Source organism: Enhydra lutris, unplaced genomic scaffold (genome assembly GCF_002288905.1).
Source record: "Enhydra lutris kenyoni isolate GAN:26980312 unplaced genomic scaffold, ASM228890v2 scaffoldscaffold94, whole genome shotgun sequence".
NCBI classification, from domain to species: Eukaryota; Metazoa; Chordata; class Mammalia; order Carnivora; family Mustelidae; genus Enhydra; species Enhydra lutris.
The window spans coordinates 2407991-2431440 of record NW_019154178.1 but is presented as its reverse complement, the minus strand read 5'-3'; the positions used below and the strand labels follow the sequence as shown (position 1 = coordinate 2431440).

Below are 23450 nucleotides of genomic sequence, written 5' to 3'. Positions count from 1 at the left end.
CAGGCCTCCGCCAACGCCCTCGTGCAGGGAACAGGAAGTCGCCGGGGCACAGCCCTGCCGGAGCCCCGGTGCCTCGACAACACGCTCCACGGTGGTGTGTACGAGGACCGGCGCGGTTCCTGGCGGGGGCCTGCATGTCCTGCACCACTCCCCCGCGCTGGGACCGCGTGCTGCTGGCGGGCACCCCGGTGCAGAAGCACGAACTGAGGCCGTGACCCTGCTGCCCCCTCCCTCTCTAGCACAACGTTCGGGATGCAGAAGTCTCCAAGGAGATCTGTCTGGCCCCGAGGCCCTCTGCAAGGCTTCCAAACCGGTCAAGGCCAAGGGCAGCCAGTGTGAATGGACATCCTCTTCAGGGACAGACACTGACCGCTTCTGCTGCTGCACTGAATTTGCTAACAACTCTCGTGTCTCAGGAAGAACCTCCCTGACCTCCTCTCGTCTTCAGAGACACCTGAGACCAGCAACACTTTCCAGATCTGGAACCACAGGCCTGTGCCCCACACAAACTTGTACATGTAATTCCCAGGGTCTTCACTTGCCGTGAACGCAGCTTAGAAGGTGGGCACAGAGGAAAAGGCGGAGCGATCGCTGAGGCAGCTCGTGACGGTGCAGACGGTGCGCTGCAAGGGTAACGTCAGATCCGGAACGGGCAAACAAGTGAGAAAGATCCAGAATGGAAAAAACGAAACCACACGAAAAAGTAGGAAAGGGCTGAGGGCAAGCCAAGTCTGTCAGACTGAATGTTTTATTTCAACAGACATCCCTGGTTTTTAAAAAAAAAAAAAAAAAAAAAAAAAAAGGAGAAAGAAAGTGGAGGGAGGAGGGGCTCCCCGTTTCATCACCCCCACCAGGGAGCCGCGCGCCCGTGCAGGAGCTCAGAGCCCCATCCGCAGCGTCGCTCCAGTCTCTGCTAGCTCCGAGGCAGAGGAGCTGAATTTTCTAACTTGTATTAAGAAAAATCTATCAAATGTGTTCATTCTCGCAGAGGCGAGGGCCGGGGTCTCAGGGACAGAGAGCCTGGGCTTGGAGCAGCAGGGTCCCCGAGGTGAGGCCGGGCGGCAGGAGCGCGGGGGCGGCGGGTCCGGAGCCCTAGAACCCGTACTTGGCCTGGGTCTGCCGGCGGCTGAGCTTGTTCTCCGACCACGTGTTCTTCAGCTCCAGCTCCCGCTCCTTAGCCTGTGGCGAGGGACACGGGTGCACTGAGCCGACTGGGGTGCCGAGGGGCCTCCCTCTCGCCTCTGCGGGCTTCCCACCTAACATCTTCCTCCCCCGGACCAGGTATGGGGAAAGAGCAAAGCCCCTGAGAGACTTCACTGTCTCTCAGTTTAGCAGAAAGGGAAGACCCTGGGAAGGCAGAGAAGAAGCGGCTCTTCAGGGAGCAGACAGCATCTCTCTGGGGCCTGACGGGCTAAAGCAGAGAAGAACTCAAGAATCCTGGTCCGAGGGCACCTGGCCGGCTCCATCAGAGGAGCAGGCCGCTCCTGATCTCTGGGTCACGAGTTCAAGCCTCATGTGGGGTATACAGATGACTTAAAAATAAAATAGCGCCCGGCGGGGCTCAGTCGGTGAAGCGTCTGCCTTCAGCTCAGGTCATGATCCCGGGATCCTGGGATCAAGTCCCACATCGGGCTCTCTGCTCAGCAGGGAGCCTGCTTCTCCCTCTGCTGTTGCTTCCCCTGCTTGTGCTCAAACACACTCACTCTCTCTTTCTCTCTCAAATAAATAAAATCTTTAAAAGTAAATAAATAAATAAATATAAAATAATTTTTTAAAAGATTTTATTTATTTATTAGACAGAGAACACAAGTAGGCAGAGAGGCAGGCGGGGGCGGGGGGGGGGGGCGGGGGGGAAGCAGGCATCCTGCTGAGCAGAGCGCCTGATGCAGGACTCGATCCCAGGACCCTGAGATCATGACCTGAGCCAAAGGCAGAGGCTTAACCCCCTGAGCCACCCAGGTGCCCCAATATAAAATAATTTTTAAAGAAATAATCCTGGTCCCCCACCTGCTGGAATTAAACTGAAACCCTAAGGAATGTGGGCAAAGGCGAGTTGGAGGGCACATCTGAAAGGAAGACAGATCTGGCGCCTGGGACGCCCGACCAGCCAGTCAAAGAGGACAGGGAGGAGGGGAGCGCAGGGGAGGACCGTGGATAGTAGGGGAGGAATGGGGAGGTCGGCCTCCTAGGTGTGGACAGGGCCACACTGGATGCCAGCCCCGCCACAGCTACGCTAGGGGATGATGCGGTTTTGCTGCTGTGCTGAGTGGATGTGGGACCTGAGAAAGTCACACCACTTTCCAGCACAACCGAGAGCTGTGGCAAACGGCCTGGAAGGTACAGAACGGAGCCTTTCCTCCGCTGACCTCAGCATGACACTCGGGGAGTGAACAAGCAGCGCCCTAAAGAAGGGCTCGTCGATCCCACCGCACAAGAGTAACGGGCGCCGGCTCCCTCCCCTGGAAAAGGGTGGGGATTGAGAGCTTGGGTCGGAAAGAAGTTCCTCGCCTCAAATCCTTTCCCTACCCAAAACAAGACGGGGTAAGGACACAGGGGGTCCCTGAAAAGGAAGCTGAAGCCATGAGGGGAACAATGGAAACAGGTTCCCCACTGAAACCTGCGGGCAGCACGTGGGCCCCCAGGAAAGGGCCGGGACAGCACACTGCCGGCGGGGCCCAGAAACGCGTCTAATGACTAAATGAGGACTTCAGAGGTGCTGGGTCCTATCTGGTAAGTAACATTCTAATTCTAAAATACATTTTTGGATTATCTGTGTTAATTACTTGTGTTGGTATTTCTTGCCACATTAGTGGGAGAATACAAAGCCAGCCTCCTGGGGCGCCTGGGGGGCTCAGTCGGTGAAGCGTCCCACTCTTGGTTTCGGGTCAGATCATGATCTCAGGGTCGTGGGATCACACCCGGGTCAGGCTCCGCGCTGAGCACGCGTCGGCCTGAGATTCTCCCCGTCTGCCTCTCCCCTCGCCGGTGTGCCTGCTCAGGCTCTCTCTCTCTCTCAAATAAGTAAATAAAATCTTAAAACCAACCTCCTTATCAGGTATTTTGCTAAAAGCAGGTAAACCAACCTTTTCTTTTAAAATAGTTTCTTAAATCCCTAGATAAGCTTGCTATTTACTTATTTATTTTTTAGAAACTCTCTTTAAAAGAACCATATGAGAAACCACTTCGCTGCCCTCTGGGTTCCTGTTCCCGAGTCTCAATCACTCCAGGCCCTTGCCTCTGAGCCTTGTCGGAAGGGAGGCAGGAGCACAGTGGGTGATTCTGAAGGACTCATCGCCCCCTGGTGGCCACGTGGAGAACCCGCCCTGGGCCAGGCGGCAGGAGGCTGGCCCCAGCAGGGGCCCAGGTCACAGAGCCCGCCAGGCCTCGGGCCGGCCCCGCCCTCTCACCTGATGGATCAGGTACGTTATCTGGTGCTTCCGCCGCTGCTGGCCTGTCGGCTGCTCGCCTTTCTTCTGCGAGGGAAGAAAACACCATCATTAAGCCACAGGGAAAGAAGCAGAAGTATCTCCTGTGCCCAGGTGGGCCAGAAGGCTGAGGGCTAGAAACCAACCACAAAGCCCAAATCCTGGGGGACAAAAGTCAGCTTGTGGCTCTTTTTACATCTGTATACTTACAAACAGTTATTTTTATTAAAGTCGTTACGCAAAAAACCCAGACTTAGACGACCCGCCTGAAACCGCCTGATACTCCCGCTGGACTGGAAATCCTGGGGTGGGGACCGTGTGTTCCCAGCCCAGCACGCAACACGGGGCTCTGCGCACGGTGGACACTCCATGCCAGTTACAGCGCCTGCAGGGGTCTAAACCCGTGTCAGCCTAAGGCCACAGGCGACCTCCGTCCCTTCAGGCCCTCTCGCAACCCTGCCGGTCTCCCCCGCAGCCCCCACTCATCTCTTCCCTCCTCCCGGCAGTGCGCACGCCAGTCCTGCAGTTCGAATCCCCACCGTCACCCCACCTGTCTCCAGGCTTCCAGCCTCCACCCAGAACGGCACTGAAGCCCTCACCGAGCCCTGATGCAAAGACTTTACTGTCAAAGTCTGTACTGGTCCTGCAGTCTTCCTGCCCTCCACCAGAGCTGTCTCAGACCAGAAGCTTCCTAATCAGCTGCACCAGCTCCCAGCACCCTGTCATCCCTCATCAACACTCGAGCATCCTGATGTCTCTCTCCCAGCTCCACTGTAAACGCCTCAAGGACAGGAACCGTATCTTTTCCTTCTTACAAAATCTAGCTCTAATACAATGAGATGGTGCAAAGAGAACCTGAACCTGGGGTAATGGCGAACTCCGATTCCTTGCTGCTACACAACATCCCTTAAACACGACCGTCAAAGACGGCCAAGGAGGACCAGCCCCGGCCCGCGGTGAGCGCCGTTACCACGCATGATGCTTCTCGACCCACAGTCAGGAGATTGTGCTCTCCTAAGTGGTTTTTCCAGGAAACAGTCATAGATCTGTGCTGCTCTAACCACAATCCTTTGCTCTGTCCTGTATGACCGCCAGCATTCAGTTAAAACAAACGGCTGGGGCTTGGATGGCCATCTGGGGCCACAGAACAAAGCAGAGAAAGTCAGGGGGATGAGATGGCCATGGGAGTAAGATGCCCGACCTTGGCCTTGCTGGTGCTGGGCTCAAATCCAGGGCTTCCCCACATTTCCCCCTGCTGTGGCAGCCTCATTAATGTCCACACTTGCTGTACTCAGCTACTAGGTGGAGAGGAGTTCATCACACGGAAGAAAATGAGCACAGAAGGCAGGAGCACGGCGTGGGACGCGTGAGGAATAAAGCATCTGAAAGCCACAGCTGGCTACGATAAACAGAGCAGAGAGGGGTTGCGTACGCAGAAGCTGAGCCCCCGGGACTCTGCTGTTATGCCCACACCTCCAAGATGTGCTGAGCCAGGCCCCAGCTCAACAGCACGGAGGAAGGATCCGACTGTCGGCAGAGGGCAGAGCCGCCGCCAGCTCCGGCCAGCCAGGGAAGCAGCATAACACGTCAAGGCTCTTCCCAAGGGCAGGATGGGAAATGGCGCCCCCCCCCCCCCGCCTCCCTCCTCACTCTCAGCAACCAGGCTCCACCGTCCAGATGGGAAACAGAGGGCTGCAAAGCTCTGGAAGGCAGAGGCAGCTTCCGCGAGGCGCGAGCACACCCCACAACACGGGCAGCAGGCGCGTGTGACAGGTGCTGGGCGGTAACGGTCAGGTGTGGGGTCAGGACAGGGCTAGGCCCAGATTTTGCTTTGGGGCCACACAACAGACCTTCCCACTTACTTTGCTGAATGACTTCATGGTCTTCTCTTCTGTCAGTGACTTGGTCATCCACTGCTGGGCCCCACTGAGCTGGTCGTCACCTTTGATCTCCACAAAGTTGACCTCCTCCCTCCCTCGGTTCCTCTTGCCCTGTAGCCGCTTAAACTGCAAAGGACAAAGAAAGCAGAAGTAGGGGCTCTGGGTGAGAAATCGGGATGTCACTGGTGATCCAGAATTTACGGAATGGTCTTGTGACTCCCCACTCCTCTGCGCCAACTCCCTGACCCCTCCCAGGACAATGTCCCCTTTCACCCCACCACCCACCAAGCTCCCCTGATGCCAGATAAAGGCTGCTTCTCAGCAGTTCTCCTGCCCTCAGGGAAAGGGAGCCCCAGGCAGCGGTTCCCAAACACAAGCGAGCGCAGGGTTCACTGTTGAGAATTTGTGCTCAAAATGCAGATACAGTGTATCTACTGAAAAGGACTGCGCACGATTTTCAAATTAAGAATTCAGGCTAAGGGTGCCTGGGTGGCTCAGTGGGTTAATCCTCTGCCTTCTGCTCAGGTCGTGATCTCAGGGTCCTGGGATCGAGCCCACATCAGGCTCTCTGCTCAGCGGGGAGCCTGCCTCCCCCGTCTCTCTGCCTGCTGCTCTGCCTACTTGTGATCTCTGTCTCTCTGTCAAATAAAATCTTTAAAAAGAAAAACAAAACAAAATAAAACCAAAGAATTCAAGCTAAAAAAAACCAAAATCCTAGGATTTCTCCTCTAAAACCTGGTTTTCACATGTCTGCTCCTTCTCATTCGTTTGGTCTCACAAAAGGCAGTAGATACCACACCAGAGCAGACCCAGAGAGGGAGACGGGGAGAGGGAGCCGCACAAGAAAAGCCTGGCAAATTTTCTGGGAGACTGCTACTCGAGCTCTTCTCCCTCACCAAAAAGGCAAATCACGCCAAAACCACCCAAAGATGCGCCTGGAAGGCAGAGTGGGTGAGGACTCCAGGGAAAAGCACTCGAGGTGCCTCGGGGATCCCATCTGTTGAGTGTCTGCCTTCGGCTTGGGTCATGATCTTGGGGTCCTGGGACTGAGTCCCAGGCCGGGCTCTCTGCTCAGTGGGCAGTCTGCTTCTCCCTCTCCCTCTGCCCCTCCCCACCACTGTTCTCTCTCCCTCTTAAAATGAATAAAAAAAAATTTTTAAGGAAAAACAAAACAGAACACTCAGAGACTAGAGTGGAACTCAGATCCCAGTCTGAGATTACCAGCGAGGCTCTGAGGGGCATCCCGCCCACAAAAACTAACTTTTGCCAGAGGATGAGCCCTCTGCGGCCTCCTAGGTGGAGGACAGAGAGGCCAACTCTAGGACTCGCTGGGGACACACCCGCTGGAGACTGGTGGATGAACACATCAACCGCAGGAAGAAAACTGCAGAGGGACAGACACCCTCTGTGAAAAGGTGAGCAGACGACTGTTTTGCCCAAGAACCTGTATGTAAAGACATAGCACCTGGATTCCTCCAGCCCCTCCTAACTGGCCACGACCTCCCTCCAGAGAGAACAATCCTTTACCTGTCAACACAGCCTGATGGTGCGGGACATGGGGTTTTCGTCTCTCCTGGTGAGGAGGTTAGGGAGTTCGGCAGCAGGGCACGGGCCTTATTCATGGGGGTGGGGGCTGTTCCCGCCCCAAATCCACTCCCCACTTATTCTTTCAGGCGAGTGAGCACCACATTCCGGCTAAGCACCCGACCACGCCCACCCAAATTCAGCCCACCCGGCCCCCGCAACCACGTGTGGCCACGGGACGAGATTCTTGGGGAGGAACCTTGGGGAGGTTTCCTAAACCAGAGGGAGAGAGCCCTTCCTCCGGCGCTCTCCCCGGTCCGCCTCAGCGGCCATCGCTGGCTGGAAGGCTGGAGGCCATAAGCGGGCCCGGCAAACTGACCGTCAGGAGGGCCAGACCGCCTCGCGCCTTCTTCGAGGAGCAAAAAAGCGAGCTGCCCTGACTTAAGCCACCACGCTGGAGTTTCCCGGTTACGAGCTGCCGCAGTGAAGCCCGATTCGACACAGCTAAAAACCCTGTTTTTTCTTTAGTTTCAGATTTGAAACCTGGTGTCCACGGGTCAGAGCCGGTCACTGGTGCGTTAACTTACTGCCTCGTCATCGATGAAGGAGGCGTCTGGGGCAATTTCCTGGGGGGGGACCAGGGCCGGGTCCTGTGCAGGATAGTAGCCACCACTGTAATAATCCTGCAGCCGAGAGGGGACAAAACACGCCAACTGAGCGGGGGGGGGGACACGGAGCAGACCCCACCCGGGAGCCCTCAAACCCATCAGTTCAAGCCGCCGAGCCCAAGGATCCCGAAGACACACCCTGGACTCAAGAGCAATCCGCACTACCCAGACAGGGGACACAGTTCCGGGAAGGGCGACAGGAAATAAAGACCCTCCCTCCCGCTCCAGCTCACACCCTGCTCCCTCAGCCGCTTCCGCTTCCGGAGGTGATTCCCAACCCTTAAGCCACACTGCCCTCGGCCCCGCCCCCCGCCCCCCCCCCCAGCATCGGCCCCGCCCCCTTCAGCCCCTCCTTCCTCGGCCCCGCCCCCGGCTCCCCGTCAGCCTCGCACTCCTGATGCGGAGACAAGCTCCCCGTGAGCGGGGGGAGTGCTGTGAGGGCACAGCATTCCCGCTTCTAGTCTTACTTGGGGACTCAGGACGCAAGGACACCGCCGGCAACAGGCGGGGAGGGTGCAGATCTAGCACAGAACATGAATTACCTAACCATAGCCCTGAGACTAACACTGTGTCTGACACAATGTTTCCTTGCATGAAAACAGGAAACAAAATCTGTGATTACAGGGCGGTGCAGAATTTACAACAAGGCAGGGAACAAGCCAGGTGTGTGTTACCACACACTTAGCTCTGGAATCTGAGGACCAGCCTGAGACCCACAGGTGCTGTGGGTCCCAGAGAAAAAGGGGTGCAGGCAGGGCGAGCCCCCAGAGGGACACCGGGAGAGGCGCCCTTCCTGTCATACTTTCTCCCAATTCTTCCCCTTTTGCCCCTAGCTCCAAAAATGACGCTCTAAGAACATTCACTTTCTGGTGAGCTAAATGGAACCTAAGGTTTAATACGGACCAAGAAAATACATGAAAATACAGAGCGACTGGAGCACAATTTAAAGTACTCACAGAAAGAGACATGCAACCGCAGGGCGCTGAGCACACGTAACATGCTCTCGTGTGCACAGACTGCCTCGTGCAGCTTATAAATGGATTCTGAATGCCCGTTATTCATTTTAAATGGCTTTTTTTTTTTTTTTTTTTTTTTTGGCTAAAGAGGTCAAAACACTCTTATCTTCCTCCTCCTTCCTTCTAACAATGTTGAAGGGAGATACACGGTCCCTGATCCACCTACAGGACACATGGAGGCTCAACAGCAAACACTTAGGAAATATTTAGAAATTGTTGGGGCGCCTGGTTGTCTCAGTCCGTTAAGTGTCTGCCTCTGGCTCAGATCATGATCCTGGGGTCCTGGGAACAAGCCCCCGTGTTAGGCTCCCTGCTCAGCGGGAAGCCTGCTTCTCCCTTTCCCTCTGCTGCACTATCTGCTTGTGCTATCAGATGAATAAAATCTTAAAAAAGAGAAGAAGAACAGGGTCCCCCCAAAGCCCACCCACGATGGGTCCCTGCCCATGCCCAGGCTGAAGACTAACAATCGCGGTTCAGAATCACAGCGGTCCCAGGGGACTTCAGTCTTGGAAAACTGCCGCCAGCTGCCCCTGCTCCGCCAGCAGCCCCACGGCCGGCCCCCAAGTGCCGGGAGCCTCCTCCCGCCAGGGCACCCAGTGGCCAGGAGTCCCCTAAACCCACTCGCGAGCGAGCGGCCCGCTACACCCACTCCCACGCCACCCACGGCAAAGCCGAGCAGCTCCGCCGAAGGGCACTTTGACCGAAAGTCATTACCAGGCATTTGCTGTCCCAGGCACCGCGCTAAGTTGATGGGACAGCCTGGTGAGACCAAGAGGCCACCGCTCTTAAGCCCCTGGCACGAGGGAGCTGCTCGGACTCACACAGCATGTGAGTCAAAGCCCAAACTGCCCCCGGGCCCCCCGCTCTCTCACAACACAAATCCCGGCACCCCGGCTCCCCAGGGCAGGCGCCTCCACCCTTCCGACCCTCCAGGGCTCGGTCTTCCGCATCCTCCCTTCTCCCTCTTCCCTGCTGTGTCGACTCTCCAGATCCCCCGGCCCTCAGCCCGTCCTCTCCCGTCCTGCTCTCGGTCACCCCACCTCCAGCTCACGCATCCCCGCCACCCCACCCGCGAGGCCACCTTGGATCTCCCAGACCGGAGGCCGCTCGTCTTCCGCCTCCTCCCTGCCCGCTCACCGGCTCCTACGATGAGGGCTGGTGTTCGGAAGCGAGGTGTCAGTCCTGTCGGACTTCGCGACTCAGGCAGTTTTAGACCCATACGGCTCAGGACAAAGGTAGCACGTGTTGAGGCCCCACACGTACAGGAAAACCGAGACGCCAGAAGACAGTAATTCAGCCACAGTGACAGCACGGAGGCTGCGTCGCCGGCCCACAGCTCTCCCTGGCTGCCCTGCGCCAGCGCGCTCCGGCCGGCCGGGCCTCTACCCACCTGATAATAAGCACCAGCGGCATTGGCGTCGCCGTATGTGGAAAACTGACTGTAGCCGTAATCCTCCCCAGGCTTGGGCATCCACGGGGCCCCACTGGCGCCCGCGGCCATCTTGAACTCAAGGGGCGCATTGGCCGCATCGTCCTGGAAGGCCGGCTCTAGTTCTGTGCCTGGAGGCAGCTCTTCAGGGATGGTGGGGACGGGGTAAGGGTATGGCTCAACTCCAGGCGGCTCAGCCTTGTCAGGGAGGGAGAAGAAGTTCTCAGGGGCCACCTCCTCGTCACTGTCGTCCTCCTCCTGCGTGATCTGCTTCGTCACCTGCAGGGCGGCACTCTTGGCGGCGGCCTTGATGGCAGAGGGCGACGGCGTGGTGGTCGTGGTGCCCACGACAGAGGCGAGGGGAGAGGGCTTGGTCTTAGAAGCCTGTCGGGAGGGCTTAGCGTCGCAGGAGCCGTCCGCGGGTCTCCGGGAGAAGGCGTGGGGGAGGAGCAACCTGTTAGTCTCTTTCACGGTCAGGTTTTTAGGTTGGGGAAGCAGGGCAGACAGACCAGTCCCCTCGCCGGATCCCTGGTGAGCGCAGGTTTGGGGAAGGAGGAAAGACACGGGACAAGTGAGATCTTGGGATCTGTATTACCAGCATCAAGAACGAGAACTACGGACGGGCACCCCAGCCTACGACCCTGCCAGCCCTTGTTGCCTCCTTACCTCTGCCCACTCAGCCCACCCAACTGGGCTGGACTCTCCCACCCCAGGCCCTTCCACCGGCTGCTTCTCCCAAGGTAAGATGCCGTCCCTGGTCTCCGTGGCTCCGTACCGCTGCCCTCTGCCACAGAGTCTTCCCTGATTCTGTGTTTTGGGCAAATGTGATGCTCTTTTTCTTTCTTTTTATTTAAATTCAAATTTAATTAACATATACTGTTTTATTGGCTTTAGAAGTAGAATTTAGTGATTCACCCATTGCATACAACACCCTGTGCTCATTACTTCAAATGTCCCACCCAGTTACCCCATCCCTGCACGCCCCCGACCCCCACCCCCACAGCCCTCTGTTTGTTTCCCAGAGTTCAGTGGCTCGGAGGCAATGCTCTTATCCCACATCATTCTTCTTCCCCAACAGCCCAGGGCTCTCTCCAGCCGACTGCTCTGCCTCTCTCCATGCCTTGAAGACTCATTTTAACATAGGAACCCTCTGCTTCCTTTGGACTGCTACTCAAAATCAAAAACAAGGCTCTGTCCAAAAGATACCCATTCCCGTTGCCCAAAGTCCTCCCGCTGCCCAAGGACAGCCCTACAGACAAGGCATATTCAGCTAGGCCCCCGGCCAAGCACTGAACTTCTCAATCTGAAAGCTGATCGGCTCCGCCCATCCGGAGCTCCTACCACCCATAAAAATCTCTCTGATTTTGCCTTCTGTATGCTACAGGGCCCGCCTAGCCTACGTGTAGGGCTGAGGGAAGTGTCCGTTTGAAAAAGGAGAATGGAGGGGCGCCTGGGGGGCTCAGTCAGTTAAGCGGTCATGATCTCAGGGTCCTGGGATCGAGTCCCGCATCAGATTCCCTGCTCAGCAGGGAGTCTGCTTCTCCCTATCCCCCTGCCCCTCTCCTCTGCTCGTGCTCACTCTCTCTCAAATAAATAAATAATATCTAAGAAAGGAAGGAAGGGGGCAAGGAAGGAACACAGGGAGGGCGGGAGGGGAGAGTGGATAAGGTCATCAGGCCCCTATCCTGGAAGGCCAGGATTTGTCAGCCCCTTGGCCAACCAGCGCCGGGGGCAAGTGAAATGGGGCTTGGGAGTCAGGCAGGCAGCAGGCTCATCCCGCCAGCGGGGCCCCCCCCCTGCTGTGGGTCCTGGAAGACCGCAGACTAGAGTGTGTAGGCACCGGGCCGACATGCCACATGGAGTGCCTGCTCAGGCGACCCTCAGGCGTCCGACTCAGACAACATCTGGGGTCGCAGCCACGGCCCCCAGCCGAGCTCTCTACCCACCCACCCCCGCTGCGCGCTGGCAAGGCTGCTCTTGACTCCCGAGGCCTTATGAGCCCGTGTCCTCCCGTGGCTAGAGCTGCCCACCCACCTCGTCCAGGAAGCCATTCTGGTAACGGAGAGCTGGCCTCCAGCGGCCTCAGCTGCCGGCGTGTGAGGTGACTCCTCCCCCCTCACCCCTGTAAGCAGAGCCACAAGCTCACGCCCCCAGTGCCCTCTCTCCCTCCCACGTGACTGGGCCATCAGCCGTCCCGGAGGTGGACCAACACCTCGGCGGCCTCAGGGAAGGGGGCAGCCTCAGCATCATGCACCTGAGTCCGGAGACGACAGCCTGAGAGCCAACACCAGTTCAGCTTTTGTTTTTCTGCAGACATATGGTCCATGAGCTCAGAGAGCACTCGAGGCCCCGAGTACGGGGAAGAATGGGAAGAAACTCCCAGGGGCCAGAATCGAGGCGCTGGGACAAGGGGGAGCAGAGAGGTCATCTCCCGGCATGGTCTGGTTGAGGACTTTGGGTCATAGTTCCGGAGCAGGAGCCCAGTGCGGCAGGGACGGGCTCGGGTTCCAGGGTGAGACTGCGAGTGGGACCCTGGCCCGGCCCCACTCGCCAGCTGAGCCCGGGCAGGCTCCTTCCCTCCCGGGTGCCCCAGGTAGGATGTGACGACCCTGGGCCTTGGGGGATTCGATCAAGCAAATGCTGGTTTGGCGCTCAGAACAGCGCCTCGTACGCAGGAGATGCTATTTACGTGTTTGTTCTCCAGGTTAAAAGTGAGATGGGGAGAAGATGGAGAATTTTAAAACACTGATGTTCCCTCCCATGGTTCTGGCCCTTCTGTTTCCTACTCTGCCTCCCGACATGATCCCTGGAGCGGAAACACACGGCAACTCCTGGTTTCCACGTCCCCCACCCCACCTGCGCCTGCCGGGCAGCCGTGAGAGGGCAGAGAGCACAAGGGCGGGAGTCGCCCAGAAAAACCACCCAGAAACGGCCAGTCCTCCCGTCCTCGCATCTGCCCTAAGCGCGCTGGGGAAGCGCCGGGAGCCACAGCTCCCGCTCTCGGCAAGCAGCGCGGGCAGGGAAGAGGCGGCCTCCGCACGCCGGAGCTTACCTGAAGAACAGTTTTCTTCTTGGAGGGCTCGTCTTCCTCGGAATCTGACTAAGAGAAAAAGAAACGGAGTAAGGCCTTCCTGCGAGAGGGCGGCGGAGGAAGCAGCCGCGTCAGGTGAGGGCCGTGGGAGGAGGGCCGCGCGAGGGTCCCCCCCATCTTGTCCCTGCCCCACTGAGCGCCCCCCGAGGGCAGAGCTCCTCTCCTGCCCCCGACGTCAGACGTAGGGGATGTGCCCAGCTCCCCAGGCCACTTGTTCTCCTGCCCCAGACCTGTGGCACGACCTTCGCGCCATCAGTTTCTATCCCGTCAAAGTAGAACTCCTTCCTCCCATGTAGACTTGGAGGGAAGAAAAAGCTCTGCCCGTTCTCCTTGTAAATCTGTCCCTGAGAAGATGAATGGGATTCGGCCTGCAGTCGCCCCCAGCTCAGCCTCACGTCCGGAACCGCTCATCCAGACTCCATAACCACACGGCCAGCGGTCTCCGGCGGGAGTCAGTGGTGTGTTAACTACTCTTCTGCGCGCCATTAAAGGTCAAAGCCGTTGGAGAAATCCATTCTCTCCCCAACTATGATCTACTGTCGGCCAGACAGAGTTGTTCATGTCCAGGAAGAAGGCAGGCCAGTGGGGACGGTGAGCGCCTGGGGCGAGACAGGTGGCCACTCGTGCCAGCCCTGACTCACGGGACCGTTCCCAGCACGAGCTCTCGCACGGACCTGCACGCGCCGCCCAGCGCCGGCTCCCGCGCACCCCCAACCATCAGAAGGGGGTGAGGCATACGAACAGTGAGCTCTACCACTCGGGTTTTTAAAACGTTAATCCTAATCCCCAAGCCAGGAACCCTGACAGCCTTCCGTCTGTGCCCAGGGCCCTTGGTTTGGGCATCTGCGCGTAACGGGCCTCTGAGACCTGCTCATCAAGCTTCTGCAAGAACTCAAACCCTCCGCCTTCCTCAGCTGAGCCTCCTAGCCCACAAGTTCCTTCTTGGGCTCACGGGCGACAAGGACCTCACAGTAGCTGAGAACCTACTCCAGGCGAGACACGGTGCTCCGTAGAGAACTTCCCGACGGCTGCCCCGGGCTGCGTTACAGGCAACGCTGCGCCGGCACGAGGCAGGGCCTGGAGTGGGGAGAGCTGAAGACCGCTCACCCCCAGGGGGCCTCCAGGACTTTGTGTGTGTGCGGTGACACAGAAGTCCCTGCCCTCAAGGAACTTTCGGTCCAGTAAGAAGAACAAGCACCCAGTAACTGCAAAGGTGGCGGTAAGACACAGGACATCAAGGGGCACCGGAGAGCACAGTCAGTGATGCTTCCCGCCCTTGATTTCAGCTCCGGTCGTATCTCAGGGTCAACATCCCCCCCACCCCTGTCGAGCTCATCACTGAGCGCAGAGCCTGCGCGAGGTTCTCTCAGTAAACTAACAAACAGGAGGACGTCAAGCGCAGCTCAAACATCCCCTCAAAAGACCTGCTGGTCCTACATTCCCTTCTTTCCCGCGGGGGCCTCCCCTCAGCACCCGCCCTGCGCCTCGACCTCAGCCCCGGGCCCTCTGCTGTGTCTGCGCCTTGGACTTCCTGACACCGAACTCCCGAGAATCTTCCCGGCTCTGTGAACATGACATTTTTCTTTTTTTTAATTTTTAAAAAGATTTACTTGGGAGAGAGCACACATGCGATGGGGGCTGGGAGGGGCTGAGTTAGAGAGAGTCTCAAGCCGACTCCGCGCTCACCACGAAGCCCGACCCAGGCCTTGATCTTACGACCCTGAGATCATGACCTGAGCCGAAGCCAAGAGCCAAGGGTTGGATGCTCAACCAACTGAGCCACCCGGGTGGCCCTGAACGTCACATCTTTCTCACTCATATATCCTTGCCTTTCCCACCATCTAGCTCAAGACTGCCTCACAGGAGTCTGTGTGCAGTGATTTCCGCCACTCACTGCTGCCACAGGCACACGCATGACGAAACCTGGAAGGGGAGCCCGCCCTGGCACTTACGTGTGGGGTCTGAGGGAAGGACGGTCACCCAGGGGCAGGCAACGGCTGACACTTCCCTTAGTCCTCCGAGCAACACTTCCCAGCAGACGCCATCGCCTCAGTTCCGACGGCACGGAGGGGAGGCCTGGCGAGGTTCCACGGCAGCTAGAACTCGGCGGGACCAGGCCCTGCACCTCTACAGAGACACCACGCCCGGGTGCCAGCCCAGCCCGAGCACCCCCGGAGCAGGCCCCGCGAGACCCCATGGGACGCACCAGGAGCACAGGCACGAACCAGAAACACAGTCTGAGTCTCGGCTCTGCTGCTTCTCTGCCACCCCCGAGCCTGCTGGAAAGGACACACACGTCACAGCCAAGACTGCACGCGCTACTGGCCACGAAGAGGGACGTCATTAAAATTCTAGGCAGAGTTCAGGGACTCTCAGTCTCTCCGGCCTGCAAGATGTTAAACTCAAAGGAATAGCCCGAAGCCCCCAACCCCTCACATTTTGACCTGTTCTCTCTGTTTCCAGCTCCCAGGCCTCGGAGACCCCGGAGCACGCCCCACCTTCTGCCCACGAAGCCTCGTCCCCACCCGCAGACCCCGGGACACAATTGATCTCCCACATCTTACACAACAGCTCCTACATCAATGATCTAAAAACAAATTTTAGGAGCGCCTGGGTGGCTCAGTGGGTTAAGCCTCTGCCTTCGGCTCAGGTCATGATCTCAGGGTCCTGGGATCGAGCCCCGCGTCGGGCTCTCTGCTCAGCAGGGAGCCTGCTTCCTCCTCTCTCTCTGCCTGCTTCTGTGCCTACTTGTGATCTCTGTCAAATAAATGAATAAAATCTTAAAAAAAAAAAAATCTTTAGCCAAGTTTAAGACGATGACGTCCATAAAACCAAAAAACAAGCACATTCTCATTTCTCAAATGTGTGACAACAGAATGAGGCCCCATGAGGCTGACTGTCCCACGACCGACAGAGCCGGTGGCTAGGGCCACGCCGAGGAAGTGCCGTTTCTCCCTCAAACAGCTCATACTGCTTCCACGGCGCTGTCGGCCCCGGTCTCCAGGTCTCCTGTACGCCTGCACGGACTGCAGGAGCGGCCTGCTGCTCCTGGATTCGGGGAGCTGCAACGGGCTCTCGTGATCCCCCCCCTCGGAACACCGGGTCCTAACCCACTGAACTGCCTTAAAAGTCATCTCGCAACGCGCACAAGCTATGGCAGAGCCCCCGAAACATGGCACCCGAGTTGGAATCCGCCAAGAGCACTGAGCCCCGAACCCCGTAAACCCCTGACTATCCATCTCTGGGGAGGGACAGAGCAGAGTCTCTGCATCTGAGGGTTGACAAACAGGCCTCGGGGACATCCAGGACCACATCGGGGCCATGGGGCAAGTCCAGGGGGCCTGGGGGCACGCACGGAGGGAAACTGCCCCTGCCCCTCACATGAACTCGCACCACCTCTGCCCTAGAGGCCGTGGCCACACGGAGCTCCTGGACCCACTGTGGAGGCTCAGAGGCCACGTGAAGCCCTCGAGGCTGTGGGGGACACTAAGCTCTGGCAGGGAACAGAAGGAGAGCTACGAAGAAAACCCACGTCTGGCGCGCAGTGCGCCAAAGCGTGGAGGGGGCGAGGCACATGGGCGCCCAGTGGCCTGGGGCCTCCCTCGGAGCCCTGCAGAGGAACGTCTGCTCGGCTTCCTGGAGACCCTGCTGGAGGTGACGGGCTCAGCCCCAGCACACGTCTCATTTAGACGCAAGGAGAACTTCCTGGACGGGGACAGGGACAGCAGCACACTGGACCTTTCTCCTTTATCACAGCAAAACACACACAACATAGAACATGCAACTGCGAAGGATTCATGCACTCAGAGTGCACCACCATCACCACTGTCCACTGCTGGAACTTTCCATCATCCCAAACACAGTCTGTACCTCCCAAACCACAGCCACTGTGGCCCCTCCCAGCCCCCCAGCCCCCGGGCACCGCTCCTCCCCGCTCCGTGTCTGTGAACGCACACACCGTGGGGGGCCTCGCACAAGGGGGGGCCCGCAGCATGTGCCCGTCTGCGGCCGGCGGGCTTCCCTGAGCGCCCCGCTGTACACGGGCCGGCGTCTCCTCCCTTGCTCGGGCTGCACAGCGGCCCACAGCACGCTGCTCATCCGCTCACGTGTGCTCGGACACCGGGGCTGCTGCCGCCTTTGGGGCAGCTCTTCTCACCTGGGACGCAAACTGCCGGACTAGAGGGGCGCCCGGCCGGCTCAGTCGGTAGAGGACGTGACTCTGGATCTCAGGGTTGTGAGTTCGAGCCCCACATGGAGTATGGAACTCATTTAAAGAAAGTTTTTTTAAAGAAAATTTTAAAAAAAGAAACCGCTGGATTACAGAGAAATTCTAAGTAACTCTGAGGGACTGCCCAACTGTCCCCACAGAAGGCTGTCCAGCGAGGGCCCCGGCGACCCCCGGAGTGCTGACGGCAGCCACGGATGGGCCAAGCGGCGCTGTGCGGTCAGACCCGGAGACAGGGCGATGTCCGAGACCCCAGAGCACCGGGGCCCAGCCAGAGCGGACCCTCCTGAGCTTCAGAGGCACAGACTGGTCGTGCCTTGGCTATAAGTCATCGGTTTCTTCTTGGCCTCCTAAGAGCCCGGGGCCTCCATGGCCACCACTGTCCTCCCCGCCCCAGCTGCCAAGAGTGACAAGACACACACCGGAGACTGCTGAGCAAGAACGGAAACAGACGTTTTCCATTAAGCCGGCCCGCTGGGATCTGCTCATCTATGGAAGCCTCCCTCCCCGTGGCCGCCTCCCTCTTATCTCCCCGGGCTCTGGCACTGACAGACGCCCTCTCCGGAGCGGCCATCTCTAGCTGCCAGGGCCCGGAGCCAAGGAGGAAATGAAGGCCCGGGCAGAGACCCCCCCGGGCTCCAAACTCGAATCACTGGCCCGCTCCTCGCTGCTATTATCCCAATCAGTCAGACTCATCGACTCGTTTCCCTCTTCGGTCTCCGGGATCCAGTGCGGACCCGCGCCCTCCGGGTAGAGCGGCGCCTTGTCTGCCCGCGGCCGCGCCCCACGCCCGCGGCTGCTCGGGGCTCTCTCCGCCACAGACACGGCGACAGAGGCAAACAGGCCTGCGGTATTTCAGACCCATCTCTGTTCTCTCGACTCGCCGGTCCTCCGTAAACGAGGGGCGATGCTGGGCTGACAGAGTCCCGGCCCCTGGGCAGGTGCTCCCACGGATGTCTGTGCTCCTTCCCTCCCGACCAAGGGCTGAGGCTGTGCTCTCTCCGCTGTGGTGGACGCTTACTCCCTTGCATAACAGAAATGACCAAAACAAACAAAACCTCCCATCTCACAGCTGCCGATGTCCCACAATCCTGGTGAACAATCTGAAAATACGGGTAAGACTGAGCCAGATGACCCTGAAATGTGTTCGCTCCGGAACGCATATCCTGAGACCGAGACAGCAAACTCACTTCTCTAACGCTGACCTTCCGTACCCTGACTTGAGAAGTCCCCATCCCCTAAGTCCGCAAAATCAACAACCGACCTGAGCCCGGAGCAAGGCCGGACCACAGAGATAAGAAGGGCAGAGGCCGCAGCGACACCCCGTTCCGCGGTCACTCCTACCTCCTCACGCAACTGCACAGCTGACCCAGACAAAGAACTGGGCGCTGCCTGTCCCCACTGCGGCCCAGCTGCCCGGGGAGCTGTCCCTGAGTGGACCGAGCGTGCACGCTCGTGGAAAGCCAGACTCGGGACCGAGCGCAAGGCCCCACCTGGGCTGCCTGCTAAAAGGAATTACACAACGAGAAGGTGGCGGTGTGGGTGGCCATCGTTCCCCGCAGGAAGGTTGAGGAGCAGAGAACACCCGCTCTGCAGACAAAGAAAAAAGATCAGACACGTCGAGAGCTGTGTGGGTCCCCGACAGACCTGCGATTCCTGCCTCCAGCCCCTTCGCGAGGCCCCTCAGCGTGTGTACGACGCGTTACTGGTCAAGCTAGCTCGAGGTGCCTTCTGACACTTGCGGCCAATTAAATGCACCCGACCCCCAATCTGTCCCGTTCCTGTCTTCCCTCAGTACATGGCACCACCACCCTCCCAGCTGCCTGGGCTACAAGTCAGGGGCCAGCCTTAGCCCTGGCCTTCACCCAGGCCATCCCGTGGACGGCCTACACCGACCGGCCACTTCCGCCACCCGGACAGACCTGTGCCCCTGCGCCCAGGCCAGCACCCTCTCTCACGCTGTGCCCACCAGCCTCCCTGCAGGTCTTGGCCACTCTGTGACCAGGAAACCCTTGCTGGGCCTTTAAGGGTGCTTCCCCACCCCAGGGTCACATACAAAGGCCTTTGCGTGGCGCGCACAGCCCGCATCCCTGGCCTCCGCGCCCTTCCCGGGCTCCAGCTCCCGCGCTGTACTGACAGCGGGTGCGCCCCCAGCACCGTCGCTCTCTCCGCAGGGCCCCTGCAACAGTGCCCCACAACCTGATGGCTCTGGGCGCTGCACCTCCCTCCCTCTGGCTTCCTCCTACTCAATTATCTCCTCTCTGTCCTGACATCTCCTCGCTCCGGAAGCCTCCCGACCTCTAGACTGTGTCCTGCGGGCCCCCATCCGGCCTAGAGGTGGGCGCCCGCCAGGTGTGCTCCCGCGGCGCCGGCTCTCGCGCAGCTCTCCCCACCTGACCTCAGGTCTACCTCCTCGTCAGTCTCGTCCAGCACACCGCGAGGTCCTCGGGGACAGAGCCGATCACGGTCACCCCTGTCCTCTTGGCTCCCCGCACAGACAAGCGGCTTCGCGCTGAAGGAGTGAAGGAGTGAGAGCTCGGAGTCGGTAACTTCTGCCGCAACGCTAAGCCCTGAGCGCAAGTCACTTAAGGAAACCTCATTAGTTCCCTCAAACGTGTACTCGGAGCCGGCTGGGTGCAGGACACAGAGCCTAGACGCAGAAACGCTCAGAACCGGAGGGGCAACGGCCGCCCTCACGTGGCCATCCCCAACTCTCCGAGGCCACCTCCTGCAGGAACCACGCGTTCGGAGACCGCCACCAGCTCAGGCAGGGCGACGAGGGAACGGGGAAGCTGAGGGCCAGCATCTGGCTTTCTCTAACGACCGCGTCGCTTCGCGCTCAGGAATTTTCGTGAGCTCCACTGACAGAGGAGGGGCGGACCCGGGAGCCCTAGGAGCGACCGCCCTGAGCCCACCTGGACGGAAGGTTCTAGGACCTCTCCCAGCCACGCTTTCTAAGGCTGCCCTCGCAGACCTGGACACGAGCTCCCTCACGGTACAAAGGGCCGCGCAGCCCACAGCATCGCCTCCCCCAGACCTCACACTTACTCCGCCACAAACGAGGTGCAGAGAAACGTGAAGAAGGGAAAGGAGAAGCCCGAGGACACGAACCCATTTTTTTCTATCTTACTCAGGGACTTTTGTCTGCTCGAGGTTAAGTCAAGGCCCAAGTACACTTTGGCGGAGCGACAGGCGATCCTAGAGACAGAGACGACAAGCTCGGGTGAGAACGCGGGGGCGATACGAAAGCCTGTGGAAGAAAGTCTGCAACGAGACAGCGAGGGAGATTCCGGAACCTCCTCCCACGTCCGCGCAAGCTCATCCACTCAGAAGACACGCAGGGGCGAGGCCCCGAGCAGTCTCAAGTGCAGGAGACCGAGCGGGGCTAGAACGCGGCGAGCCCTGCCCTCGTGAGGCTGGCACACCCGTGGACGGAGCGGCGGAAGGAGCCACAGGAGGCCGCGGGGCTTGTGGGCAGCCCGGGCGTCCCCGGAGCAGCTGGCTTGCACAGGAGGCGAGGCGGGGGACGGCAGGCTGTGTGGGGAAGGTGCAGAGCGACCCGGGAGACCGAGCAAGGACACGGCCCGAGACAGAGCTGCGCGCCTGCAGGAAAGCAAGAGCGGGATGAGCTTCTCTCCGAGGGTCACCACGGGGCGAGAAGACCTGACCAATTCACTCTGCAGAACAGAGAAGCGGAGGAACTCGCCAAGACCCTAAGCCGCCGGCCGCAGGCCTCGTGTCTCCCTCACTCCCAAGCGCTCACCCCAGAAGGGACCTTGTTTCCCATTCCCACACGCAGAAAACAACGTAAGCTCCGCCGCCTCTTCTGCAAACAGGACCCAAGCGCCCCAGCTCATGGGGCGTGGCCACACCTAAATGGGGAAACCGAGGCAGGGGCCTGGAGGCGAGCGGCCCATCCCTTCACCCGCACTGTGTCCTTCCCTGGGGAAGGTCGCACACCGTGGACCCCTGCCTGCCCCGCAGACACCAGAGTGTCATCTCCCCGAGTCCTGCCATGAGGGGAGGGCCGGTGCCTGCCCGCGCTCTGCACTCAGCACACGCCCGAGTCGGCCCGCAGCGCGGTGCCCGCCACGCCTCTCTTCCTCCGGGCCCTGCGGTTCCTCAGCTGGGTGCCCCGGGCAGGTGCGCCCGAACGTCCAGCCGGGGCGCAGGAACCCTGCCTCCTCCGTCACTTCTTCCCGCTCCAGGCTTCGCGCTGCGCCAGGACGAGGAAGCGAAGAGCGGCCCGAGGCGCAGACGCAGCAGGGGAGCCGCACGCAGGGTGGCGGCCGGGGCTGTGGGCGCCCGGGGCCGGAGGAGGCCCTTCCGCAGGCGGGTGTAGCCTGCAGAAACCGCACGAGCAGGTCCCCGAGTCGACAAACGCGCTGCCCGGCTCGCGCGGCCGCAGGAGCCCCGCGGACCGCAAGCAGCGGCCGCAGGTACGGGAGGCGGTCCGGGGACCTCCAGGCCCTGCGCACAGCCCGGCCCCGGCCCCGGCCCGACCCGACCCCGAGGGGCCGTGCGGGGCTGCCCTCCCCGGACACTCACATCCCCCTGATGCAGCTCCGGCGCCGCGATCTTCACGGGCTCCGTCCTCTTCTTTGGCTTGGGAAGGCCCAGGGGGGACCCGGCACCGCCCATGGAGGGGGGCAAGCCGAGACCCGGGCCCCGGGGCGAGGGCAGCCCCAGCCCCAGCCCCTCCCCAGCTCCCGCCGCCTCAGCCGGGCTCACGCCCGGAGGCGGGGGGAAGCCTCCGAGGCCGAAGGGCAAGGGCGGCGGAGGCTGGAGCCGGGGGTCCCCGGCGGGCGGGGGCAGCAACAGCGGCGGGGGGAAGGCTGGGGCCAGCATCTGGGGGGGCGGAGGCAGCAAGGCCGGGCCCTTGGGTGCGGGGAGAGACGCGAACAAGCCCCCCAAAGTGGGCCCGGACGTAGGGGCCGCCGCCTCCTCCTCCTCCGGCTCCGGCTCGGCCTCATCCGGCTCACTCTCATCGCTGCTGGCGTAAGCAACCAGCGACATGGCGCCTCCCGCCTTTGGGGCGCCCTTGCCGGCAGAAGAGGCCTACTTGAGACCGGGGATCCCCGAAGGCCTAGTGGGCCCCGCCACTGGGCGGGGCACCGAAAAGCCCGCCTTCTCCGTACTCTGGGGCTAGACGCGGCAGGAGCCCATGGCCACGGTAGATTTCCACCGAGTAAGGCTTCCCTCTTCACTTAAGCGCCCAGTCCCGGGCAACTACACACAGCTAATGGCCGCCGAGTCACTCCGCCTCCTCCTCGCCTCACCAACACGGAAACTACAACTCCCAGAGGACACTTTGGCCACAACTCCATTCTCGCCGCCGGGAGATCAGCGCAAGGCACGGCGGGAGTTAGAGTCCAAAGAAGGACTAAGGGTCGCGCAGAGAGCCCGGAGGGAAACCCGCCTCTGACGCGAGGACTCCTGGGATGAGTAGTTTCTCTGGGCCTCTGGAGATCCCGAGGGAACTACAAGCCCCATCAGTCACTGCGGTAGTCGCGGAGCTGGGTGGGAGAGCACTTCGGTACTTGAAGTTCCCTAGGGTAGCCTCTTGGGCGCTAAGGTTGATGGGAGTTGTAGTGCTCGTAGAAACTGCAAGCGCTGTCGGGAAGGAGAGGGAGTCTGCGAAGGTGGCGGACGGGGATAATCGCTTAAAGGGGAAGCGATCTGTGAACGAACAGATGCAGCCCCGAGTCGCCTGAAACCGGGAGTTGGAACAAAACACCCCAGTAAGAGCCGGGCCCGAGAAACGAGTCGAGAGTGGGGGATGAGTGAGAGAGAATCGAGACTTCAGACCTAAGGATACGCGTCTGCGAGCTGGACAAGGGGACCCCAGAGTGGGGGTGACTCCCTCGCCCTGGCCAAGGCGCACATCCGGGAGGACACCCGGCTTTTCAGCTGGCGCCGGGCCCCTCTGCAGCGGCCAGGAGGAAGGAAGTCGGGCAGGACCCGGAGGGCAGAGCCGGTGCTTGAGCCCCGTTCCTTCTGCCGCGCGCTTGGGGGCGGTCCGGAGCATCCCTGAGCCCGTCCCCGTGGGCCTCCCACCCGGCCCCGGCGCGCGCCCTCTGCGTCCGGCTGATCCGCCGGTGGCCTGTTGTTTGTGGTCGTGCGACCTTCGCGTCCGTCCCGTCGCGGCTCGTGGATGCGCCCGCCGTCGCGTACCTGTGCGCCTGCGTCGCG

General features: G+C 60.1%; 1 protein-coding gene across 1 annotated transcript; it reads right to left on the bottom strand.

The window, feature by feature from the left end:
• Positions 1-802: 802 nt before the first annotated feature.
• LOC111138928 (papillary renal cell carcinoma (translocation-associated)) lies at positions 803-22492 on the bottom strand. The gene is made up of 7 exons (XM_022490928.1): positions 21807-22492; positions 12995-13042; positions 9904-10470; positions 7417-7512; positions 5288-5431; positions 3408-3473; positions 803-1179 (listed from the first exon to the last, which is right to left on the bottom strand). The coding sequence occupies exons 1-7, from the start codon at positions 22272-22274 to the stop codon at positions 1093-1095; spliced, it is 1476 nt and encodes a 491-aa protein (XP_022346636.1). The 5' UTR covers positions 22275-22492; the 3' UTR covers positions 803-1092.
• Between the last annotated feature and the right edge of the window lie 958 nt (positions 22493-23450).

What these genes read in the sequence shown, in the direction of transcription:
- LOC111138928 (XM_022490928.1), bottom strand. Translation starts at nt 22,274, where the DNA reads ATGTCGCTGGTTGCTTACGCCAGCAGCGATGAGAGTGAGCCGGATGAG. An exon ending in CCGCTGGTGCTTATTATCAG is followed by an intron (nt 7,513 to 9,903) that starts GTGGGTAGAGGC and finishes TCTCGGCTGCAG; the next exon opens with GATTATTACAGTGGTGGCTA. An exon ending in TAACGTACCTGATCCATCAG is followed by an intron (nt 1,180 to 3,407) that starts GTGAGAGGGCGG and finishes CCCTCGCCACAG; the next exon opens with GCTAAGGAGCGGGAGCTGGA.